Here is a 23902-nt window from a genome sequence, read left to right as displayed (position 1 = left end):
AAGATTCTCTGAACGAAATCTTTAAAGAAAACTTGGGTGAAATCAATGCAGAAATTCGTGGAAAAATCCCTGATACAATGCCTGGAAATATCCTTAAAGGAAACCGGGAAGTATTGAATAAAGAAATCCCAGCTGAAATACCAGAAAACATCCCTTAAGGAACCCAGGAAGAGTTTCATGAAGGAAACCTGAAAGGAATTCCGGAAAAAAATAAATAATGGAAACCCGGGAGGAATTTCTGAAGAAACCATAGAAGAAGGCTCGTGAGAAATCCTTAAATAAAACACAGGAGGAATCAAAGATAGAGTTTTGGAAGTATTTCCCGATAAAATTCGGGAAAATATCCATGAAGGGACCTCGGAAGAATTCCCTGGAGGAATGTCGGGGGGAATCCCTACAGGAATTCATGGAGGAATCAATGAATGAAGTTCGGAAGTTTCATGAATTAATCTCGGGAAGAATCCCTGAGGGAATCAATGAAGGAGAATCCTAGGGGGAATTAACGAAGAAATCCCGTGAGGAATCTGCGATGGATCATCCCTAAAGGATTCTCGAAAGAATTTCCTGAAGGATTTCCGAGGAGAATCCCTAAAGGAGTCCCGGGAGGAAACAATGAAGAAATTCCGGAAGAATCACTGATAGAATGCCGGGACATATCCCTGAGGGAATCCCGAGAGGAATCCTTGCTGGAATGCCAAGAAGTATTTCTGGAGGAATCCATAATCCCAGAACAAAAAAAATGAAAAAAAAATCCATTAAAATCCCGGAACGAATCCCTGGAGGAAGCCCGGAGGAAATCTCTAAAGTAATCCCGGAAAAATTCCTGGAAGCGATCCCGGAGAGAATCTCTGGAAGAATCAATGAGGGAGAATCCCGGGAGGAATTAATGAAGAAGTTCCGTGAGGAATCCCCGATGGAATACGGAGAAATATCCCTGATGAATCTCAAAAGAATTTCCTGGAAGAATCCCGGGAGGAATCTTTTTTGGAATATGTACCAAGAAGTATCCCTGAAGAATTTGCTGAAAGAATCCCGGGGTAATCAGTAAAGAAATTGTTACGGGTATAAATATTTGTTACACTTATAAGACCGAATAATTGTTTAATGTGTTAAAAGTTTATTATTTGCGCGTTCTTTGTGATGTATGCTTTATTTTACCTTGTATATATTCCCATAATTTTAATGCACATTCATAGGGTTCTGGAAAGAAAGAGGCCTATGAGATCCAACCCTACTTTGATTGCCAACCTTCAGGCCATTTCTGGCAGCGGTCAAGTTCTAGAGATGTAAACCTTTCCCTGCCACGTTAAAGTCCATTGTTGATCTGAAGTAGCGAACCCCGAAACGGGATGCCCGATTAGGATTAGTTTTCCTAGACAAAACCAAGCTATGAACACAGCAGCAAAGACTGTGAACTAAAAGGCAAACTGCCAACTAAAATACAATTCCAGGATAAGTGATGGACCCAAACCAATACATGAAACCTCGTCATCCTGTGATCGGAAGATGTTATCCATCTGGATAACAGGGCAATATATGTTTTATGTCGTGTTATGTTAATTTGTAATGTCGCTTATTTGTACATTTGTAAGGTTTTATGTGTTGTGATGTGTCAATCCGTTGTAATAGTTAATTTCTCTTATTCTTGTAACAAAATCCCGGTAAGAATCCCCAGAGGAAGCCCGACAGAAATCCTCGGAGAAATAAAATATCCCTGAAGGAATTTCAGGGGGAACCCAGGGACAATACCCAGAAGAAATTCAGGGAGAAACCGTTAGGGGAATTAATCCATAAGGAAATCCACAAAGAAAACGCGGAAAGAATTCCTGTAAGAACCCGGAAGAAATCACTAAAAGAATATCGGACGAATTATCTGAAGAAATTCCGGGAGAAATCCCTAAATCTCTGTCGAATCCTTGCGAAACTCAGTAGAAATTTGTAAACAAATCCTGGAAAAAATTCTTAGATAAATCTTGTGAGAAATATACGAAAAATTCCAACAAGAATGAGACAATCTCTGAAAAAAAAAACCAGGAGAAAACCCCAAAAGAGTCTTCAGGGAAATTTCTAAAGAAATGTCGGAAAAGACCCGGCTCCCGGGAAGAATCCGTGAAAGAATCCTTGAATCAATCAATGAAACCTGAGCAATCTCTAAGGCAGGCCTGCCCAACCTTTTTCGGCCGCGGGCCACTGGTGAAACTGCATACCAGTCGACGGGCCAGGAATAAAAATTCGTTAATAATACATTTTTTTATCTTTTCTGAGCATGGCTAGATAATAGAAAAGAACTTTTTTGCAGTTTAATGTTTCTAATGAAATTTGAAAGGTTTTTTGATTTCTCGCAGAATATTGGAGCTTGACAAAGTATTTAGGAAGTTTCAATAACATGTTTCAATGTAGTACCAGACAGAGCTATTGAATGGCACAAAAAAATCTCTGAAAGCTTAAAAAATTGTGATAAAATTTTTCATGTTTTTTGCTAAATTGTCTTATCAAGAGAATTTTCACATTACACATTATTTTATTGTTAAGATTCTTTTACTTCAATTCTGTAGGACACTCAAACTAAATGCTTGCATATTTTCAAATCTTTTAAAAATTTTACAAAATATACTCTAAAAAGTCATTTTATTTTTTAAAATTATTAAAATACATTTCCATTGAAAAAGGAAAATATTTAGAATAATAATATCTCGGATTAAATTCTATCATTTTTGTCCAATCGTGCCGCGGGCCGCACAAAATGTCCTCGCGGGCCGTACGTTGGGCAACTCTGCTCTAAGGAAAACCCAGTTAAATTAATGATTAAATCTCGAGAGTGATCAATGAATGAATTCTGGGAGGAATTCCTAAAGGAATCTCTGAAGAAAGTCCGTTAGAAATACCTGAAACATTCCTGGGTGAAACCCTAGGACGAATCCTGGAGGAGTCCCAGATTGAATATCTGGAATAATTTGAGAATGAACCCGAAAAGAATTCCGGCAGAAATCGCTTAAAAGAATTTAGAGAGGAATCAATTAAGCAATTCCAGGACTGATGGAATGCTGGTAAATATCCCTCAAAGAATCCCGATAGAAATACCCAAAGGTAGAAATACCGAGAAAAAATGAATAAAAGAATCATGGGAGGAAATCCTCAAATAAAAATCCTGGAGGAATCCCTGAAGGAAACCCATAAAGGATAATCTATATGAACAACTCCGTCGAAGACACCAACTTCCAATTTTAAACCATTGCACAGTGGTCCACGAACCAGATTTACGAAGAAAGATGCATTCAGCGCCTTCAAATGACTTTTTAGACAAATATGGTCTTCTACAAAGTTGTTCACCAAAATAAGGCCCTTTTTCCAATGTATATGAAAATTAGGGTGGTCCATATTTTCTAAAAAATTAGAAACCAAACTTTTTTATTTGCAAGAATTTCTATATATGTACATTCTTTGGAAAGTTGTAGATCTATAAATTTTGAGCAAGTTTGCTGAAGACAGTTTTTTTGTAGCTTTAAAATTGACCGAACTAGAGATATATTTCTGAATTAGCTTAGGGCGATTCAGCAAAAACAGGTTTTCTGGCTTTAACTATTTCAGTTTCAACTTTTCATCAAAGTTGCTCAAGAAACACTTGTAGAGCATTTGAAAACGCGTCATTTCGTGCGCTGAGACGATCGTTATCTCTTTTGGTTGAAAAGTTATGAGCGTTTTTCTTCAAAAATCATAGTTTATTCAAAAAGCGATATTACGGGTTGGGGCAAAGATAAAAAATATCTTTTTCCAGCATTCAAAAGAAGAAATATTGTTATAAAACATATAAAAAAATTAGAGGTGTTATTTTTGTAACTCAAGAAAAAAAACATTTGGAAAGTGCCTATATTTTCTAGAAAATCATCAATATCTTTTGAACGGAATGATGTAGCAACGTTCTCAGCGCACGAAAATGCACGTTTTTGAAAGCTCTAAAAGTGGTTCTTTGACGACTTTGATGAGAAAATTGAAACAAAAAAGTTAGAGCGATAAAACGATTTCTTCTAGCGTCACCCTATGAAAACTATGGGAAAATTTCAAAATTTGGACAAAACAGTTTTTTTACTTTATCTTTTTCACATTTTTTTAATTTTTTTTATATGAGTGTGGACCACCCTATTTCTCAATATTTTAATTGTAACAACTACTTCGAAGTTTCAATGAAATAAAAGTATTTTTTTTCACTCAGTGTATGTCACAAAGAACGATTTCCAGACCCCAGTCAATAAATATTTTTTTAGCAAAACATGTCCATAATTTTTTGATTGGGGACGAGACGAATACTGGAAGTTAGTCACAGAAACAAAAAAATGAGTGAGTGTTTCCCATGCTTTAGTCAAACTTTCTTTCAATGAATTTCAGCCAACACCGAGCCTATTAAAAATTCTGCATTTTATTGCCATATTATTCATCGATTTCGCTAAAGCCCAATTCCCCGAACACACTTAGAAAATTTCAAATAAGCAAAAAATCGCTATCATCTCCGTGGTCCCGCAGTTCGAATGCCATCTCCTCGATCAGCGTGATGTCGGCCTTCTCGAGATGTTGCTTCCGGACGTGAATCTTGAGATAGTCCTTGCGCGGGTAACGCTTGAGGCAGTATTGGCACTGGTAGGGTCGCGCTTCATCGCCGGTGCTGTGCGTCAGCATGTGCCGCTTCAGGTCCGACGACTGGGTGTAGCGACGCTCGCAGAGAGTACATCCGTACGGTTTCTCCTTGTTGTGAATCTTGAGATGGATTCTAAGGCACTGCATCCGCTTGAACGTGGCCGAGCAGAGACTGCACACGAACCGACGCTCCTCGCTATGGGTAATGGAATGGGTTTTCAGGAGATCCTTGGTGCGGAAACACTTGCCACACTCGGGACAGGCGTAGTCCTTCGTTTCGCCGGTCGTATGCAGCTTGTGATGGTTTTTGAGGTAGAGTTTGTTCTTGAACCGGCGGCCGCAGATGTCGCACGAGAAGGGCATCTCGTTGGAATGCGTTGTGGCATGGTTGGCTTTGTCGAAGGCGCGGTTGAACGACCGACCGCACACTTCGCACACGTACCGTCGGCCTTGGTTGGCCTTCTTCTGATGGTGATGCAGGCTGAACGTTGAGATGAACCGCTTGCAGCAGATGTCGCACTCGAAGGGTTTCGTTTCGTCCGCTATCTGGTTGCGCTGGAGTTTGTGGGTGGCCGAGGCGTGTAGCTGTAGCTCATCCATGTTCGGAAACTCCAGGTAACACCCGCAGCAACGTCTCTTGGGGTCTTCTTCCTTGGGGGCATTCGGATGGTAGTTCCGTTCGTGGATTGTGAGGAAGATCCGTTTGGCGAAGATTTCCCCGCAGTGACCGCAACGATGTTGCTGATTCAGACGCTTGTGGCTGACCAGAGATTTGCGCGTTGGATAACGACGGTAGCAAACTGCGCATTCGAACGGCCTTCTTGGGTCCGCCATCTGCTCGGGTTTGTGCACTACAATGGAATGGGCAGTGAGTTCTTCTTCGGTTTCGAATTCGCTTCGGCAGCCGCAGCATTTCTTCGTCTCTGCGGATGTGTAGTGGCATTTGTGATGGTTCTCCAGATTCGATTGGGTCATGAAACCTGTTGGAGAGAAATCGTATACGGTTCAACGCTATTTTTAGCCTAGCTCTTAACTCCATTCTTTCCCATTGGTTTCGTCAGAACGCTCAAAAACCCCGAATTCAGCTTTTTTTGTTACTGAGTTATTACTAACAATCACTAAGAAAAAATGCTTTTAAAATTCCTTGAATAATTTTAACGGACTACCTCAACGATTAACTGCATTACTTAGTCTGAAGTTGGTCCAAACTGGAAGAACTATACAAAATAAATGTTTCGGAATTCTTCCAAAGATTTCTTCTAAAAAACCCTCCTGGAATTGTTCCAGGGATTTATCCCTGAGCTTTTAATAAGATTTATCCCGGAGCTCTTACAAAGGCTTCTCCTGGAATTCTTCCAGGGGCATCTTCTAGAATGCAGATATCTCCCCAAAACTTTTAAAGATTTCTGGCGTAATAATTCCAGAAATTTCTTCTGTTACTTGGTTTGAAAATTTCTCATTTGTTCTTCTCGAAATTATTCCAAGGACTTCTCGGAAGTCTCCCCAGGATTCCTTTCGGGGCTTTTCCAAGAAATTCTCCAGGATTCTCCAATCTTTCCTCCTCCAATTTTCTTCGCTCTTCCACTGATTCTTCCTACAATTATTTCAGATTATCCTCACGAAATTGAGTAGGCAATTTCTCACGGGGTTTCATGGAATTCTCGGAATTTCTCCCAGAATTTCTCTGAGATTATTCTCTGAACTCAATTAGAATTTGTTCTAGAAATTCATGCCAGGTCTCCTCCCAAAAATCTTAATAAGTTACCTCTCGGAATACTTTCAGAACTTTCTCTCAAAATCCATTAAAACAGTTCTCCAGGAATTCTTTCAAGGTTTTCTCTCAGAATCTACAAAATTCCTGAATTTTTTCTTTAATTTTCTCTTGGATTTGGTAACTAGATTCCTTTCGATACTCTTCCACAAAATTTTCCCCGGAATCCTTTTAAAGATTTTATCCGAAGCTCTTCTAGAGTTTCCTTCTTGGCCTCATTCCAAGGATTTTACCCGGAATTGCTTAAAAGTTTTTCCTCGAAATCCTTGGGATTTCTTCCGGAAATGAATCCAAGGATTTTTTCCAAAATTATTGCCGAGAATGTTCCTGGAATACTTCCAGGAATTATTTTCGAAAATATCTGAAAGATTTTTCATAGGATTTTTTTCCGGAAATCTTCCTGACCTTTTTAGAATTTTTCCAGAGATTCCAACTAAAATGCATCCGAGGAGTTCTTAAAGAATTCTTGTCAAGATTCAACCCTTTATTAACCTGCAATTTTTCAAAGTTTGTTCCAGCGACTTAGTTCAGAACTCTCCCAAAAATTCCAGATGTTTTAATCAGAATTCCACCTAGAATTCTTCCGAAGCTCTTCTAGTGATTTGTACCAGAAATCTTCCAAGGACTCATCCCGGAATTCCGCTAAGGATTTCTTACGGCTTTTCACATGACATTTTCTCCACAAAACTTGCTCGAAAAATGTTCAATGATTGTACTCAGAATTTTTCTGTCCTTCCAAGGATTCACTTGGAATTATTTAAGAATTTCTTCAAGAATTCTTTTTGATTTTTTTTGTAGGGATTCTTCCCATGAATATTTCAGCGACCCCAGAGAACTATGTCCAAATTACTCACGTTATGTTTTTAAGATTCCTCCGGAATTTGTGTTCCAGAAAAATTTCCCAGATTGTTACATAGATTCTTCTAATATTCTTCCAAAAATTTCTCCTGCGATTCTTTTATGGATTCTTTTTGGAATTCTTCCAAGTATGATCCCTTAATTTTCTCTGTGATTTTTTTTATAATTCTGCTAATGATTTGTCCTGGATTTTTTTTTCGGTGATTTTTTGCACAGGTATTTCACACGGTATTTTTCCGGGGATTTTTACTTCCAGGGACTTTTCCAGAAAACTTTCAGAAATTCTTACCGGAATTTTTACAAGATTTTTTTCCTAGGATTTATTTTTGTGTTCAATTTTATCATTCGTTTAGGCATTCCTCCCGTAAATCTCCCAAATATTGCTCCAAAACTGTTCCAGAGACTCTTCCCGCAACTTTGACCAAGGTTTTACCTAGTTTTTTCACTGGTGGCTCCCGGATATCTTCCTGGATTCCTCTCGCCATTCTCTCTGGCATGCTTGTCGCAATTTTTCCATGAATTTTTCGTAAAATTATTTCAGTATCTTCATTCAGATTTTTCCCGGAATGCTTCTATTCGGATTTTGTTAGCTCTAAGGACTCAAAGATTTTGTTAGCGATTCCTTCGGATATTCTTCCGGGGACTCCTACCAGAATTCCTCTCAAGATTTCTCCCAGAGAAATCAACCATAATTTTTAAAATCTTCCTTAAATTGTTCTCGCATTTTTTTTTCAGATATTTATCTCGGAAAATTTCCAAGGAATCCTTTTGAAATTTGACCAGTTTTTTCCATATTTTTTCCAGAGATTGCTAAGGTTTAGCGGTCATACCGAGACTGGTGATAGAAAAAAATGTCCTTTGTATACACAAAGTTCTGCATATTTGTAGTAGTTCTGTGTCATACTTTGAGCTCAATTCATTCAAGCGAATCATAGTTATAGCATATCAAAGGTGGGTAGTTTTTAATAAAAATAAGTGTTTGTAGGTTCAGTCTGCCTGTCTACTGTCTACGTCATACAGGCCCCAACATCTTACGGGGTTGAATAAGTGTTGCAAGTCACTCCGTCCAGGAAACAAGCTTCTATTGTAAAATTTCTATTCGATCGGTGAAATTATATTTAACCGTTATGTGGCCCGCAAACTTTTTGCTTTTTTCTACACCGTGTATTTTAAATGGGTGCTGGGTACCCGGGTACCCTGCCGGCCACATAAAGGTGTAAGCGAAACTGGAAGCATTTCCTCATATATTTTGGTTTTTGATTTTTTATTAAATAACGAAGCAATATTTTCAAAATCGGTTTTCGTTTACATGTAGAGTATGGATCAGGGTATCTTCTGATTTTTTTACGCGGTAGAAAATGTTTTTCGTTTTTGCAAAAACCATTTTTGAACAAAATTTCACTAAAAAATGGTTTCTGCAAAAACGAAAAACATTTTGTACCGCGTAAAAAAATCAGAAGATACCCTGATCCATACTTTACATGTGCACGAAAACCGATTTTGAAAATATTGCTTCGTTATTTAATAAAAAATCAAAAACCAAAAAATGAGGAAATGCTTCCAGTTTCGCCTTAAGCGCCCTCCATTCTATGTTTCCATACGAAGTACCATGGGAAAAAATACTTTTCCAAAGATAAAACACCGAAGCTCTCCCTGTAGGATAGATGAATGATTTCTGGTGGAAATTTCAAGAGGAACCAACTTTTCGGATAGGCCCATTCAGCCATTTAGCCATTTGTACTAGTATGAGGCTAAAAATCTCGACAAAAAGTATCTGAAAAAAGTTCCTGGGAATTTTCCCGAATGTTTTCTGGAGAAATTCTTGAATATTTAATATTAGAATTTCTAAATATTTGCTGCCAAATTTCTCTTCGAATCTTCGGGATAGTTTTCGCCTTCTTCCAAAATCTGATAACATTTTGTGCAAAATTCCTGACGAGAATCAAATATTATAAAAGTTTTGGAAAATATGCTCCATGGATTTTCCTGGAACCTACAGTAATGTTTCACAAAGTATTGCACCAAAAATTAAAGAAATGCCGCCAAAACTTTTCCAAACATTTGTTCGTGATTTTGCTAAGCATTGAAAAAAAAAATCGAGTTCATTTATAAAATTGTAGTTATTTTTTAGAATGATCCCAATAACGTTTTTTTTAAAAATTCGCATAGAAACCCATTGATAGCGTTATGTATGGGTATTTTTTTTTAATACCGTACGGGATTGGGTCAAAGGGTCCCAGATTTTCATGAAACTTTTTCCACAGGCAGGGCTCATGGATATATGAACAAAAAATAAATAAAAAATAAGAAAAATTCAGGGTCGCCTATTTTTCCGGAAAACTCAGGTGGAAATTCTTTGTTTTCCCCTGACACTACTTACTTTGAAAAATCATAACTCAAGAACGAAGCATCAAAGAAACAATGTTTTTTAGAAACTGAGAGCAACTTTTCTCAGAAATCAAAAAAAAAAATGAACTGGAAAAAGTATTCCACAAAATTTTCCACAGTTGGGAAAATTCGTAAAGAAAAGCCGGAAGAACAATGCCCGAACTCGTAAAAAATATCAAAAAAATATTTCTTAGAGGGTTATTCCATAAGCTTTAATCGCTGAAATTTTTGGAATGCACTTTTTTTTCGTTTTTGAGTTATGACCAATTTTGTTGAAAAATGTCCAAATGTGTCATATAAGCCTTTTCTTTGAAAAATCATAACTCATGAACGAAGCATCGTAGAAACAAAGTTTTTTTTTTTAGAAAATGAAAGCAAATTTTCTCAGGAATCCAAAAAAATATGAAAAGGAAAAAGTTTTCCACAACATTTTTCACCGTTGAGGAAATTCATAAAAAAAAGCCGGAAAAACTATGCCCGAACTCGCTGGAAATTTTCAAAAAAGCATTTTTGAGAAGGTAGTTTCCTTTGATGGCTGAAATTTTAGGAATGCACTTGTTTTTCGTTCTTGAGCTATGGCCAATTATGTGAAAAATTACCATATAATATATGCGGACGTGGTTATTTTTCACAAAATTGACCATAATTCAACAAAGAAAAAAAATCTATTCCAAAAATTTCAGCGATCAAAGCTTATGAAATAACCTTCTCAAAAATATATTTTTTTGAAAATTTTCCACGGGTTCGGGAGTATTTTGTTTGCTGCTTTGTTTCTATGATGCTTCGTTCTTGAGTTATGATTTTTCAGAGTAAGTAGTGTCAGGGGAAAACAAATAATTTCCACCTTTTCCGGAAAAATAGACGACCCTGAATTTTTCTCATTTTTTTTTGGGCATATATTCATGAGCCTAGCCTGTGGAAAATTTTTCATGAAAATCTGAGACCGTTCGGACCAGTTAATCAGTTGGAACGTTACGCCAAGAAGGAGATATATCTGGGAATTCCTTCAGGTATTCTTCCAAGGATTATTCCAGGAATTTCCCTAGAGATTATTTCGCTTCCGGGATTTTAGTCAAGGAATCCTTCATGAAACTTTTCACGGCTTTCATTTTGGAATTTCAAATATCTGGAGATCTTTCAGGGAGTCCTTAAGAGATACTTACAAGGATGGGATCATTCATTTGCAAAAATTTACATTCACTTGCTGTTAACTCGCTTCAGAAACGTCGCAGCAAAAATCAATGTATGGAACACTTTTTCATTTTTGTTTTACCTGAAACTTTGTAGAAGAATATATTAGCGTAGAATCAATAGTTAAGTCAACAGAAGGCAGCAAACGCAACTCTCCACGGCGTGAATGTAATTTACATTCACCGCGTGGAGAGTTGCCTTCACAGCTAGCTCACGACTTTGGTATGCGTGTGCGACCCCAATGTTATTTGGCAAACTTTCAGATAAAACTACAAGAATAAATTCATCCATACGTTGTTTTCGATAGCATGCTTCTGAACTAAGAAAATAGCAAGTGAACGTAACTCTTTGAAAATGAATGGTCCCATCCCTGGATACTTGAAGAAATTTAAAAAATCCTACAGTTTTTTTTGTGAAGTTTTTGGAAGAACTGCTAAAAAATCTCTAGAGAAATATTTGAAGGAATCCCAGTATCAATTACAAAATGAAAGTTTGTAGGAATTTCTGCAGATATACTTGAAGAAATTTCAGTAGGAATTCCTGGTGACACTCTTGGCGGAACTTCCACAGGATTTTGAAAAAGGAAATTTCATGAACAAAAACCGGAGGAAGAATTTTTTGAAGAAACCCATTGCCGAAATTTATCGTTCAGATACTGAAAGACCTCCTGGATAAATTTATGAAGAAATACTTGAATAAGTTATAAATGAAATTTATGGAGGAATCATAAAAGAAATATTGAATTTCTGAAGAAATTCCTAGAGAAATATCAGGGGAAACTTCTTGTGAAATGCTTGGTAGAACTCCAAGGTTTTTTTTTGAGAAACTTCAGAAGACTTCCTGAAGAAATCCTTCAATTGAGTATCTGAAGAATTTTCTTAAAAAAAATCCTGAAGAAATCCGAAAATGGATTGAGAAATTTCCAATATTTCTGAAAAAGATTCTAAATTCTTCCATGGAATAAACCCTAAAGCTGCCCTTGGAGGAAATGTTGGAGGAATTTCTGGGGAAACATGTAGAGGAATCAGGGTCGGATTTACAAATGTGCTTTTCACGAGTGTATGCACAGCATTAGATCCCAGATTTAGTAGAAATTCATGCTAGAATTTACAGCGAAACTACAAGACGAATGTATAGCTGAAATTTAAAATAAAAATAAAAGAAACATTTGTATAGTTTGTGTCGCTTTTGATAAATCCAAAGACAATTTCTAGTGGACCCCTGCTGCAATCTCTGGATAAATTACTGGTCGATCTCCATAAAGAATAAACACTTAACAAGAATATGCTGAAGAAATTTCCCGAAAGAATTTCTGACTTAATCTCCAATAGAATTTCCTATTACATTTCTTGAAAATCTTCAGCTAAAAACCCGTATAAGTTTTTGGAAAATTTTTACAAATTTCTTCTGAAATTTTCTCAAGGAACCTGATCTTAATCAGGAGTTCATCATGGATTCATCCTTATTTCAGTAAGCCACTCTGTCAATTCAAAGAAATCGAACTGAAACTATTCAAAATAGTATGCTAGATTTTCTAAAAAAATGTTTCGACATCAATCCCTGGAGGAATTACCAAGGTAAATTTTGGAGAAGTTCATGAAGAACTACCTGTACAAATTTCTGTAGGAACCACCAGAATATTTTCTGATAAAAAACCTGGTTGCTAGGAGAATTTTTGAAGCAATCGTTTAGAAGACTTCTGAATGCGGAAATGCATCAGCCTTGCTCTGAAAATTTCAATAATAAAGAAATTCTTCTGGATCTCAGGAATAAAACGTGAAGGAAACTGTGCAGAAATTTCTGATTACTTCAGGATTTTTTAAAGAACGCTCTAGATGAATTTCTGAAGTAATCCCAGGAGGAGTTTTAGTAGAAGATATCCATGGAAACGAATTCTTGGTGAGTTTCTTTAAAAAAATAAGGGAGTGCCTGAAGGAAGCCCTGGAAGTTATTGAGTCTTTCGGAAATTTCGCCATGGCTGGAGAATTTTTTTGAATACTCCCAGGAAGATTTTATGAATTTGTTATTGGAGTAATTTCTGAAGGAAGGAATTCATAAAAGTTGTTCGAAAGGCTCTAGAGAAATTTCTGAAGGAAACCCTAGAAGAATTTCTAAAGGAAACTTTGGCGATTTTTTGTATGAATTCCTGGAAGTTTATCTTAAGGAAACTGTTAAGGATTATTTTAAGGAAGACCTTATTTTTTTTTTGTAAAGAAAACTTTGAAAAATGTTCTAAAGAAATCCATTGAAAAATATCTGAAGGAATTCATACCTTTAGATTATGCTAAAGAAATAGATGGACGAATTTTCTGAAGAAATCTCAGAAGAGATTTCTGAAAAAAAAACCATGGATCAATTTCTGAAGAAACTCATGGAACTTTGGAGGATTTCTTATAGCAATGCATGGATGATTTTATTGAGTAATCTCTGGATAATTTTCTGTAGGAAAGTTAAAAGAAATGTCTGGAGAAATTTGTAAAACAATTCATGGTTCAATTTTGGAAGGAATCCAATTAAGGATCTGGCTTCTTGAAACTTCAGGGAATTTCTAGAAAAATCTCTGGAATAATTCATAAGGAAATTCTCAGAGAAATCTCAGAAATAATCCCTGGGTGAATTTCTCACAGATTCACCGGAGAAGTTTCTAAAGAAATCGATGGAGGTTTTTTCTTTGAAGAAATCCGTGAATGGTTTTCTCAAAATTTTGGAGGAATCTTTTGAAAAAAAAAATCTGAAGGAATTCGTAAAAGATTTCTGAAAAAAATCTGAAGCAATTCTGCAACATTTTCCAAAATGAATCTTTCTTAAATTTTTGGAGGAATATCTAATGGAATTTAAAACAAATATTTCCGAATGATTCATTGATAAATTTTTGAAAAGTAACATATGGGTCATTCCACACCAAGTGTACACACCGCGTGTTATCGACCATCACGGATTTTGACCAAATTTTGTTTAAATGTTTGTTTAAATGGAGGAAGAAAAAATCCAAATTTTGGTGCCGATCGGATCACCCCTCGGGCCATGGCAGCACCCCTCGTCTTTGCCAATACCCGAAAAATCCAAGTTTTCCCTTCCTTTTCTTAATTTATAGCTTTGAAACTATAACATATACACATTTGTGACCTTCGGCTTTTTTGTGATACAGTGTTGCCAAACATGTTATTTTTCATTTTTAAAATTTAAAATCGATTTTTCGTCGAATGAGTATATTTTGATTTCAAAAATTTTGATTCCATCGTGCTTATCAGACATTTTCCAATCGAAAAAGCTTAACTCCCCGAGGCCTTTTTGGCCGTTCCAGAGATACAGCGTTTTAAAGCTTGAAAACCGTTTTTCTCTCTTATATAAAATAAGTCCAATTTACAAGTTTCGCTAAGTAAACATCGGAAAACGTCGGAGTATAAAAGAATATATACTTTTTCTTTTTACTTCCTGGAGGGAAGACATTTTACAAGGTCCAAATTTAAATTCCTATTTTATTTTTATTTTTTGAATTCACTGTAACTCAAGTATGGTTAAATGTAGGGAAAAAATAAATAGTTTTTATATTGGAACTTATACGTAGAATTCATTTTTGATATCAAGTTCAACTGTTTCCTCTAGCTTGTTTTAAAATCGATAAGAAATAATTAAGTGAAAAAAAATACATAGTTTCATTTGGGTCATCTTGGGCTACTGGAAAATTTTGAGACTGGAAGTCAGCTTTCTAAAGAAAAAATTCGAAGGATAAGGTTTTTGAAAAATTAAACTATATGGCATCCAACATAATAGATCCACGATGAATATTACTCTCAGTGTATTTTTTCTAAAAGTTCTTCAAATAAATATCCTCTAACATCTTCGAAGGACATCATTACAATCGTACACATCGTTTTCAAGTAAAAAATTTTATGAAGAAGAAAATTAGCTTTTTTGTAATACGTCCTTTTTAAAAGTTAGGTAAAGAATACTGCAAAACAAATAACATGAAAACCGTTTTCAGATAGAAGCTCATACATTAGCAAAGTTAACGCGATTCGTACGTTGAGCTGGAAGTGCTAGGAAAGCAATGGAGACGCATGGTAGGTAATAGGCTAATGCCATACCTTTGGTCCGCATTTAGCTAATTAATTGCTTGACTTTCGTGCGCTCAAACATCTTCAATGTAATGAAATTGCATTAACCCGTTTCATAACCCACTAATCAATTTTCGTTCGAAACCAATCGCGAAAAAGATGAAATCTAGAGCTAGGCAGAGTTAGTGTCGTTTTCGTCACTGTGCCCTGTTACCTGTGTTAAGTTGATCCAGTGATGATGAGGAGAAGAAGTCGTTTGAAGCCTTACCTTTTCCGCACTGCCGACAGAAGTATCTACGGACGGCGATTCGCTGGTGCTCCTTCAGATGCTGCAGCGTTACAAACGATTTGTAGCACACGTGGCATCGGAAGGGCCTGGTGGGATCATTGACGGTGCCCCGCTCGTGGAAGTGCACCGTAGTGCTGTGGTTCGCCAGTTCGATCTCCGTATCGAACTCTTGCTTACAACCACAGCAGCGCTTTGTTTCGTGTGCGTCAACAGGTGGTTGTTCCATTGCTTGAACAAGTTGTTGATCTAGCTGGGGATTCCCCACCTGGGGCTGTTCAACTTTGACGTTACTCAACAATGGAGGGATGTTCTCGTCGTCGACGTGACCCAAATCTGGAAAGTCACTCGGCAGCTCGTCCACCTGTTCGCCTATTAGGTCATCCACGTTGTTCAATATCATGTTATCGTAGGCTTCCGATAGAAGAAACTCGTACTCTTCTGGGTTGAGGTCCTCTTCCTGTAAGTCCGTTGCACTGAAGATCTTCTCCTCGTCCTTACGGCTGTGGATATCGATCTCATGTTTGAAGATGGACCTCAACGTTTGATCCGATTCGCGACACTTCTGGATGATGTGGTAAGCTATTATCATATATTCAGCGCAATTCCGACAGACATTCCGTGGCAGTACATCGTCTTTCCTTATCTGTGTTGTTCATCGTGTAGTTGTTGTTGTTGCCAAGGGAGAGTGGAAAGTACCAGACGTAAAGTGTAGAGTACCGGTTTTAGGCGAATGAGAAGAAAAAACAACATCGCGATAAGAAAATGGATTAGTCATCCATTTCGACATCTTCATTGTCTCTGCAATGTATGCATATTACATTGAAAATGGCCCCTAACTGGGACCACCAGTGTGACCTACCTCAACGCGAGCACACTCGGCGATCACGTCCATCAGGATGTTATCCTCGAACTCGTCGTACACGCACACGAAGTCCTCCTCACAGTTCTCCATGCAGATGCGGCAGACCTTGTAACAGTCCGGTTCTATGAGGATATCCATCTTGTTCCTCCAAACCTCCCTCTACTTTCCCTCTCCTCGATCAGAATATGGCTCAAATGCAGCGTGTACTTCTAACTATAACAGCTCATCTACGGTACAAAGAGAAACCAAAGTCTTTCATTCTTACTTTTTCCCTCCAAAAAGTAATTCAATAGAAAATCAATCTCTTACCATAAAAATCCTTCAGCACTGAATTCAAAATGCTCGATGTACACCATCACCATGTTATAATAGAAAACGAAATACTTTCACAATGTGCAGCACTCGGCCTCGATGCTTGAAATGATGCAGATTTGAATATGGAGGGACATCCGCCAGTACTACACTACACTGGACCGCGAGCAGATAGCCTATAGTATGTAATTCTGACTCGATGGCATTGAATGCCTCTTCCATCCATCCACTCTTCCAATACTAGTAATTGTTTTGGTTTTCGGGTATGATGCCAACCGAGTGTTAATGACACAACACAAAGCTCCTCTCTTATTTTGCTGTTTTTGATGGTATCGGTTTGGTGGTCGGTTCATATACCTACCATCATACTAGTCTCTCGGATCTCGTATGGGCCCCTTCTTGGGCAGTGGAGAGTTTGACCTGTGTGTCTGATGTAGATCGGGCTGGAAGAGAGTGAGCTCGACCTGTTTGATAACGTGGGGCGAGGTGAGTGACTATGCTATGGCTGACGTACTGTATGCACAGTTTGACGAGGGGAACTTAATTTCAAAAGCAGTTTCAAATTCACTGTTTATTTCTTGAAGATTTATATTTGGCTTTGTTTGTTGATGATGAAACATATAAACAATCCATTGCGCAAGAATAAAGCGTTAACAGTAATTATTGAGCAAAAACTTCTCTGAATTCGGTGAAAAATTTATATTTTTTCCAACCATTTTGCGTAAAATTCCTGCACCGTAGATCATGTAGATCATCGGTAGGTAGGCTTCAGAGGCACGTTCTCTTTCATTTCGAAAATTTGTGCCTTGTAGATCATAAAATTCAGCTTATTATCAATCCTAACCCAACGACACATTCCGTAATAATAAGCATTCTTTAAGTCAGTCTAAGAAGCTAAGCGTCGCGTTCAATAATTATTAATTCCTGTGTGGATTGGACTAAAGGCTTCTGCTCCCTAGTAGGGTGGATGGAGGTGCATGGTCTGTCGTTCTTTTTTACTTGTTTTCGCGTGGAAAAGTTGTCGGTTGTGCGCGACGCGGTGGTTATCCGTTGTCAAATCACATCACTAATCATAGGTGATATGATGACTCCTAGATCGACAACGTACTCTATCTTACTAACAAGAAATCCATCTTGAGACAATCGCAACGATCCAGACATCATCGATTTCTATTGACTGTTTTAGAAAATATATTGAATAAAACGAAATACATAAGCGATCCGATTTCGTCTGCCCCTTTCCGGAACTCTTTCTTTTTAAAATTTTCACGCCCTCTATATTCTGCCTTTGATAAACGTGAATGAATTGGTCAAAGTTTAACCTAAAAAATGGAAGTAGAAAGTTGGTCGCTAAATGGAGGTGGTAGAATCGGGCCCATACTGTATTTCAATGATTTTTATCAACTTCTTTCACAACATAGTTAGTTGTGCTCCACATTTCATTCCAACTGTCTAGATATTTTGAAATAATTAATTACTAATTATGTAGGGGAGACTGGGCAGACATGGTCCCGTTTACTTAATTTTCTTGTAATTTTAAGGAAAACACAAAACTAATCCGACCTTCATACAGAATGGCAGGTTTATGCACAACATAAAGACTTTAAATTATTGGTTATGTTTTTGAAACCTGTGCTCAGACATGGTTTATCTAAAGAATAAATGTAAGATTTCCTTATGTTTTTCCCCTTTTCATGGTGTGTACTAAAATAATAATGATTTAAAAATTTCTTTTATTGAATACCTACACAAGAATTCTAAGTAAATAGAGGTTTCCGAATAGAATTTTATTCTTTCGTAGATGTAATGTGTGTGTTATCCTCAGAGATGGAAAATGATGAAGATTGCAGCTGAGCAGACACAAATCAAAACAAACCTACTCGTGAACAACAGGGACCCGAGAAAATCTACACGCACTTCTTGATTCGTGAGTAAACGAAGCTGGCAACCCGAGTAAAATCTGATAGCAAATTGAAAACTAATTTTGATGTTGTGATATTGCAAATTTTGATAACTCAGGTTGTTGTCGTTTTGGTCGTTTTAACGGTTAAAACATCAAAATTGAGAGCAGAAAAATGTTCCTGTGACAGCAAATTGAAAACCATTCCTGCTATCGATGATAGCAAATTGATAACTGTTTTTGTTATCAGCGCAAAAAAAATGAAAAATCGTTAAATGTAGAGTTTTTCGGTTGATATCAAATCCTAAATGCAATAATATAATTGCACTAATGATATATCCCTAGAATTACTTTATGTAGTTTATTAAAAGATTTAAAAACTATTGTAACACTAAATATTTACAGTAATTCAAAATGACAGCAAACCGAAAGCAAAATTTGAAATCAAATTGAGTATAGATAAAATGATATCAAAAAGTGATATCAATTTGTTGCTGAATACAAATCATGTTTTCAATTCTGCTGTTGGACTTTGCTCGGGAAGCACTCGCATCTAATTCGCGAAGCTTCGTGATTTTTTTTTGCATTTTGACAAAAAACGCATTTTAACGAACGCACTCACGTTTTTACATATTTGACAGAAAATCAATGTACCAGAAGATCTACAACAGGTGTTGTATATGAGATCTGAGAGGTTAAAAATTCATATTTTTATTTATTACACTGAAGATTACATTTTTAAATTTTTCTGTTCAGTCACAGTGGACTAAGTTTAATAGTTCAATATCACATGAATGATGAACAGCAATAGCTGTATTTAAGAACTTTTTGTTAGAACATGTGACGGCCATCACATTTTGAATATATTTTCATAGTCCGGCATGTTTTTGGAATAATAAAGTTACACAGTTCATAATAATTTATTCAGATGACTGGCGTTTTTCAATAGTTCGTTCAGCCAGAGTGAGCCAAGTACAATTCTCAAATTACCGGTTAAATAAATTTCTTCGTCAAATGGGTAATGGTACATTTCAACAGGAAAATAACTTAAAATACGAAAATTAACAGAATGAAATGGTATTTCACGTACTTATTTGATCTAAAATCATTAGAAAATGCGTTTCGGAGTCATCCAATTTGGAAACTTATTTAATTTTAATGATGAATTATTTTGATTATTGGATTTCAAGTATAACATATTTTTCCATTCTCTTGATCACAGTTCCGTTCTGACCACGGTTGAGAACAGACGTTTTTGTTTTATTTCGCGATCAATAGCCCCTGTCCATACGAAGGCATAAAAGTGAAGTGTCGTATTACCACCTGAACGCCCCAGTATAAACATTCTTTTTCGCGGCATCAGCAATCTCTGTAGTGCAATAACCGCGGACAAAAACTCAGAGTGTCAATTCACACGTAGTGAGACTACGTGATGAATGAACACCAGTTCCCCCGCTGGGGGGAAACCTCCGGCGGCGGCTCCGCTGGAAAAGTGATGGTGATGGAAAGGAAGGAGGAAGGCAAAGACTTTCACGGAGTCTCGCCTGTTTTAGTGGAGAAATATATCCAAAGCTATTGTGGTGAAGTCCAAAGTGCCAAAAAAACTCGCGATGGAAAAATCCTCGTTACGGTCATGAACGAAAGTCAGGCAAAAAACCTGGCTAAAATAAACAGGATGGCGGACGGAATAACGGTTAACGTATACGAACACAAAACCCTCAACTCATGCAAAGTGGTAGTGTTCTGCCGCGATGCCAAAGGAGAAACTGACGAAGATATACTAAAAACGGTTTCCCAACAAGGAATCCACGAAAGGTGAAAACAAAATCCCCACGGGGATTTTCGTACTCACAGCTAAGGGATCCAAGCCCCCAAAAGAAGTGAAGTTAGGTTACATCATGCTTGAAACCAGACCATGGTACCCAAATCCACTGAGGTGTTTCAAATGCCTCAAATTTGGGCACACAGGTAAGAACTGCACCAATGAAAAAAAATGCAGTAAGTGCGGAGAATCATTTCATGAAGAATGTGTGAACAGTGAAAAATGTGTCAATTGTGGAGAAAACCATAGCGCATTCTCCAAAGAGTGCCCCACTCTGAAGAAAGAAAAGGCCAACACGAAAGTCAAGGTTGACCAAAACATCTCCTTCTGGGAAGCTAGGCAAATAGTGGAAAAGGAGGGTAATTCCTCTTATTCAAACTCCTTAAAATCATCGCTAAATGGACAGCCCGAACAAAACATTACGGAATTGACTGAACAAAACAACACGTACCTCAAAAAAATCAACCAGCTAGAAGAAGAGAAAAAATCATTGGCTGAAACAATTAAATCAAATTCAGATGCGAAGCTCGAAGCTACGCTGAAGCAATACAACGATGAAAACGAAAAAAAAAAATCGAAAAAATGGAAGAGAACTATAATGCCATGAAGAACAAATGCGACCAACTGGTATCAGCATACCACGAGGAAAAACAAAGGAGGAAAAGGGCAGAGAAAGAGCTCGAAAAACTTCAAGAAAACTACGCTAAACTGGAAAATTTGCTTAAACTATACGGACATAAAACTGCCTCAAAACACAGAAACCAAGAAAACTCAGCACCCTCTCCACCCAGGAAGAAGAAAGCCGATAACAAGATGAAGCCAGCTAACGACGTGGAGTACGTCGACTCACATTCAGAAAATTCTGACGATCAGGTCGACGATAACATGGATCAGTAACCCAAAAACAAGTGGACGACCGGAACACAAAAACTGACTAAACTGAACCACAGAACATCTATACAACCAACTACAACATTAACAATGACTGAAATATTGCAATGGAACTGCAATGGAATAAGATGCCAATATGAGGATCTACAGCTATTAGTCAGTAAATTTAAACCAAAAATAATTACGCTACAGGAAACAAGAACCCGAACCCCACAAGACTTTCGCCTTAACGGATACGAAATTCTCTCCACCCACCGACAGTCAGGTCAAGGTGGAACAGCTATTGCAATCAAAACAGGTATCAAATTCAAAAATGTACAAACAAACTCATCGCTCGAAGCGGTAGCTGTTGAAGTTAACATACCACGGAAAATGACAGTCTGTAGCATCTACCTGTCACCAAACCAACAAATCCATAAAAACGAGCTGGAAAATGTTATAGATTCACTACCAAAACCTTTTATACTGTCCGGTGATCTCAACGCGCACCACAATCGTTGGGGCTCGAAAAAAGAAGACCAAAGAGGAAAAATGATAGAAACGATAATAAATGATAAAAATCTAATTGTATTGAACGACGGATCCGCCACATTTATACACTCAGCAAGCACGAACAGAAACACCAATACACCATCATGCATCGATCTACCCCTATGTTCAGCCGAATTAGCGGACAAACTAGACTGGACAACCGTGGATGACCAACATGGCAGCGATCATTTTCCAATTCTGATAGGCACTGAACAATCAGGCTTATTCTGCGCGGCGTGTGAGGTGAGACGGGCGGTTTCGTCTCACGTGACGTGAGACGACTAATGTAAATCAAATGGGGCGAGTCGACTTTTGTCACCTCATTCGACTCGTCTCACCTCACACGCCGCGCAGAATAAGCCTGAATGTAGGGGAGGAAGGGGTAAGCCCGTCACCTTAAACATTGGGATTTTTTAAAATTAATGTAAGGCTTAAATGGATATTTTCAGTACGCAGAATCTTTGTTTCATTAGTATTTTATAAGATTTGTGCATTACATTTGTCAAAATATGTTTATTCTGATGAACAATGTACATAACACAACCGTATTAAATATTGATGTTTTTAATTCAATGCGGGTAAGACCGTCACCCCTATGGGTAAGGCCGTCACCTAACGGGGTGAGTCCGTCATACCTGTTTTTCAAGAAAATTTTGAGGATTTCAAATTGAAAATATGTTTGATGTGTAGTAATGGTATACCAATCATTGTACATCAGTCGTTTTGTTATTTGAAATGAAACAGGTTCTGGAGATCCTATAATGGTAAATTTTAAAGTATATGCAACACAAAATCTTTTCAGAAGTCATTCGTTATAAATAAGATATATATTTTTATATTTGGAAATATTTGGTTGAGGATCATTTGCCCGAATGGCATTTCCCGAACACCATTTGGCCGAAAAGATAATTTTTACCGAATATCGAAAAAGAAAAAAACCTTCTTAAGCGATCATGACCGTCCGGGAATCGAACCCATTACTCTCACCATGGTCGTTCTAATTATTCGTGCGCTAACCGCATCGGCTATATGCATACTCGAGTGCGGTGCAGTTTTGGAATCAAACAGACAAGCGTCTCGAAAGGTTAAAAAAGGAAAAATCTCTGATAGAGTTCGGGCAAATGACATTCGCCAAATAGAAAAATTAAAAATCTCTGATGAAAATATTGGCAGTTCCCACGCTAAATGATTCTTTAACGGTTATCAAAAGAAGAAAATAATTTGATGATCATAGCAACTAGAATATCAAAAAATCCTTCTGAATAAGAAAAAAATGGATAATCTATGTTACAAGAAGGGGAAATCTTCGCTGACATTTTGAGAAATCGCTTTAAGCTCACTTTTGATTATCTGAAGATTTCCCGTTCCTCTGAATTCATCCGAACATTATTCGACCAACCAGCATTCGACCAAACAAACTATTCGGTCAGATGGCATTTGGTCAAATGGCGTTCGGGCAAACGACATTCACCAAAATAGCTGAACATTTTTTTATATTTTGTAAGTAAAAGACATGTGCACAGTCATACATCGATATAACAGAAATTTAACCTTGATATAACGTTCGGCTCCATGAAGCGTTAAACGTGATTGTGCCTCAAATAACTGAACTAGATAATAGTAATGTTGGATCTATATTGTCAGCCCTTACGTGATTCCTTGAAGAATCACTGGAAGGATACCTGAAGAAATCCCTAGAAGAATTCCTGAAAGAATCCCTGGAGAAATCTTTTAATGATTTTCGTGTAGAAATTCCTGGATGAATCTTGACAATAGCGATCCTTACAAAATCCCCGTGAGAATCACTGAGAATAATGTTCTTAGAAGTTTCTGAAGGAACAAAAAGAATCCAAGCAGAAACTCCTGGGGAAATCCTAGTAGATTGATTGGATAAATCACCGAAGGAATTAATGGAAGAATCCCTAGAACAAAATACCACAGGAATTCCAAGAGAAACCCATGTAGAAATTTCCTCGGTTGTTCTTCCGTTTGTAGTTGCGTAGCACCTAATAGAAATGCCTAGTCAGTTCAACAAACATCCGTTGATCCAAAGAGCATGACGGTCTTACCCCCACCGATGAGTGACGGGCTTACCCGAAAAGCCCACTTTTTCTAAATTACACCGTAGTTCCTGAATAATTGTCGAAACTGACCGTTCGATGAATCTTGGCACTAAAGAATAGTACAGATGGGAATACATGATTAATGTAAGTGAATTTCTGCACTTGTTTTGGAATCCAGAGGATAAATTCTACCGACGAAAAATTACATCCGCCATTGGTGTGACGACGCGTGTGTTTGTTTTGTTTATTTTCTTCGCGTTTGACAGTTCAATGTTGGTATCATGCGTCTCAAAATAGTAGAAATGGTAAAACCGAATGAGGTGTGTGACCAAAAAGC

The 23902-nt window shown here is 37.3% G+C and overlaps 1 protein-coding gene and 1 pseudogene across 2 annotated transcripts; one reads left to right on the top strand and one right to left on the bottom strand.

The window, feature by feature from the left end:
- Positions 1 to 4398: 4398 nt before the first annotated feature.
- On the bottom strand, positions 4399 to 16773 carry LOC115254015 (oocyte zinc finger protein XlCOF6). 2 transcript variants are annotated; one of them, XM_029858820.2, is made up of 4 exons: positions 16356 to 16773; positions 16044 to 16273; positions 15110 to 15827; positions 4399 to 5609 (listed from the first exon to the last, which is right to left on the bottom strand). In XM_029858820.2, the coding sequence occupies exons 2-4, from the start codon at positions 16182 to 16184 to the stop codon at positions 4477 to 4479; spliced, it is 1992 nt and encodes a 663-aa protein (XP_029714680.1). In that variant the 5' UTR covers positions 16185 to 16273; positions 16356 to 16773; the 3' UTR covers positions 4399 to 4476. The 2 variants fall into 2 exon arrangements, with proteins under 2 accessions (XP_029714680.1, XP_029714681.1); XM_029858821.2 differs by having other exon boundaries at positions 15164 to 15827; positions 16356 to 16771.
- Positions 16774 to 19615: 2842 nt separating this feature from the next.
- Positions 19616 to 21149, top strand: LOC115261116 (uncharacterized; annotated as a pseudogene).
- The last annotated feature ends 2753 nt before the right edge of the window (positions 21150 to 23902 follow it).

The sequence above is a fragment of the Aedes albopictus genome, chromosome 2 (genome assembly GCF_035046485.1).
Source record: "Aedes albopictus strain Foshan chromosome 2, AalbF5, whole genome shotgun sequence".
Taxonomy (NCBI): domain Eukaryota; kingdom Metazoa; phylum Arthropoda; class Insecta; order Diptera; family Culicidae; genus Aedes; species Aedes albopictus.
This window is presented reverse-complemented; position numbering and strand designations above follow the sequence as displayed.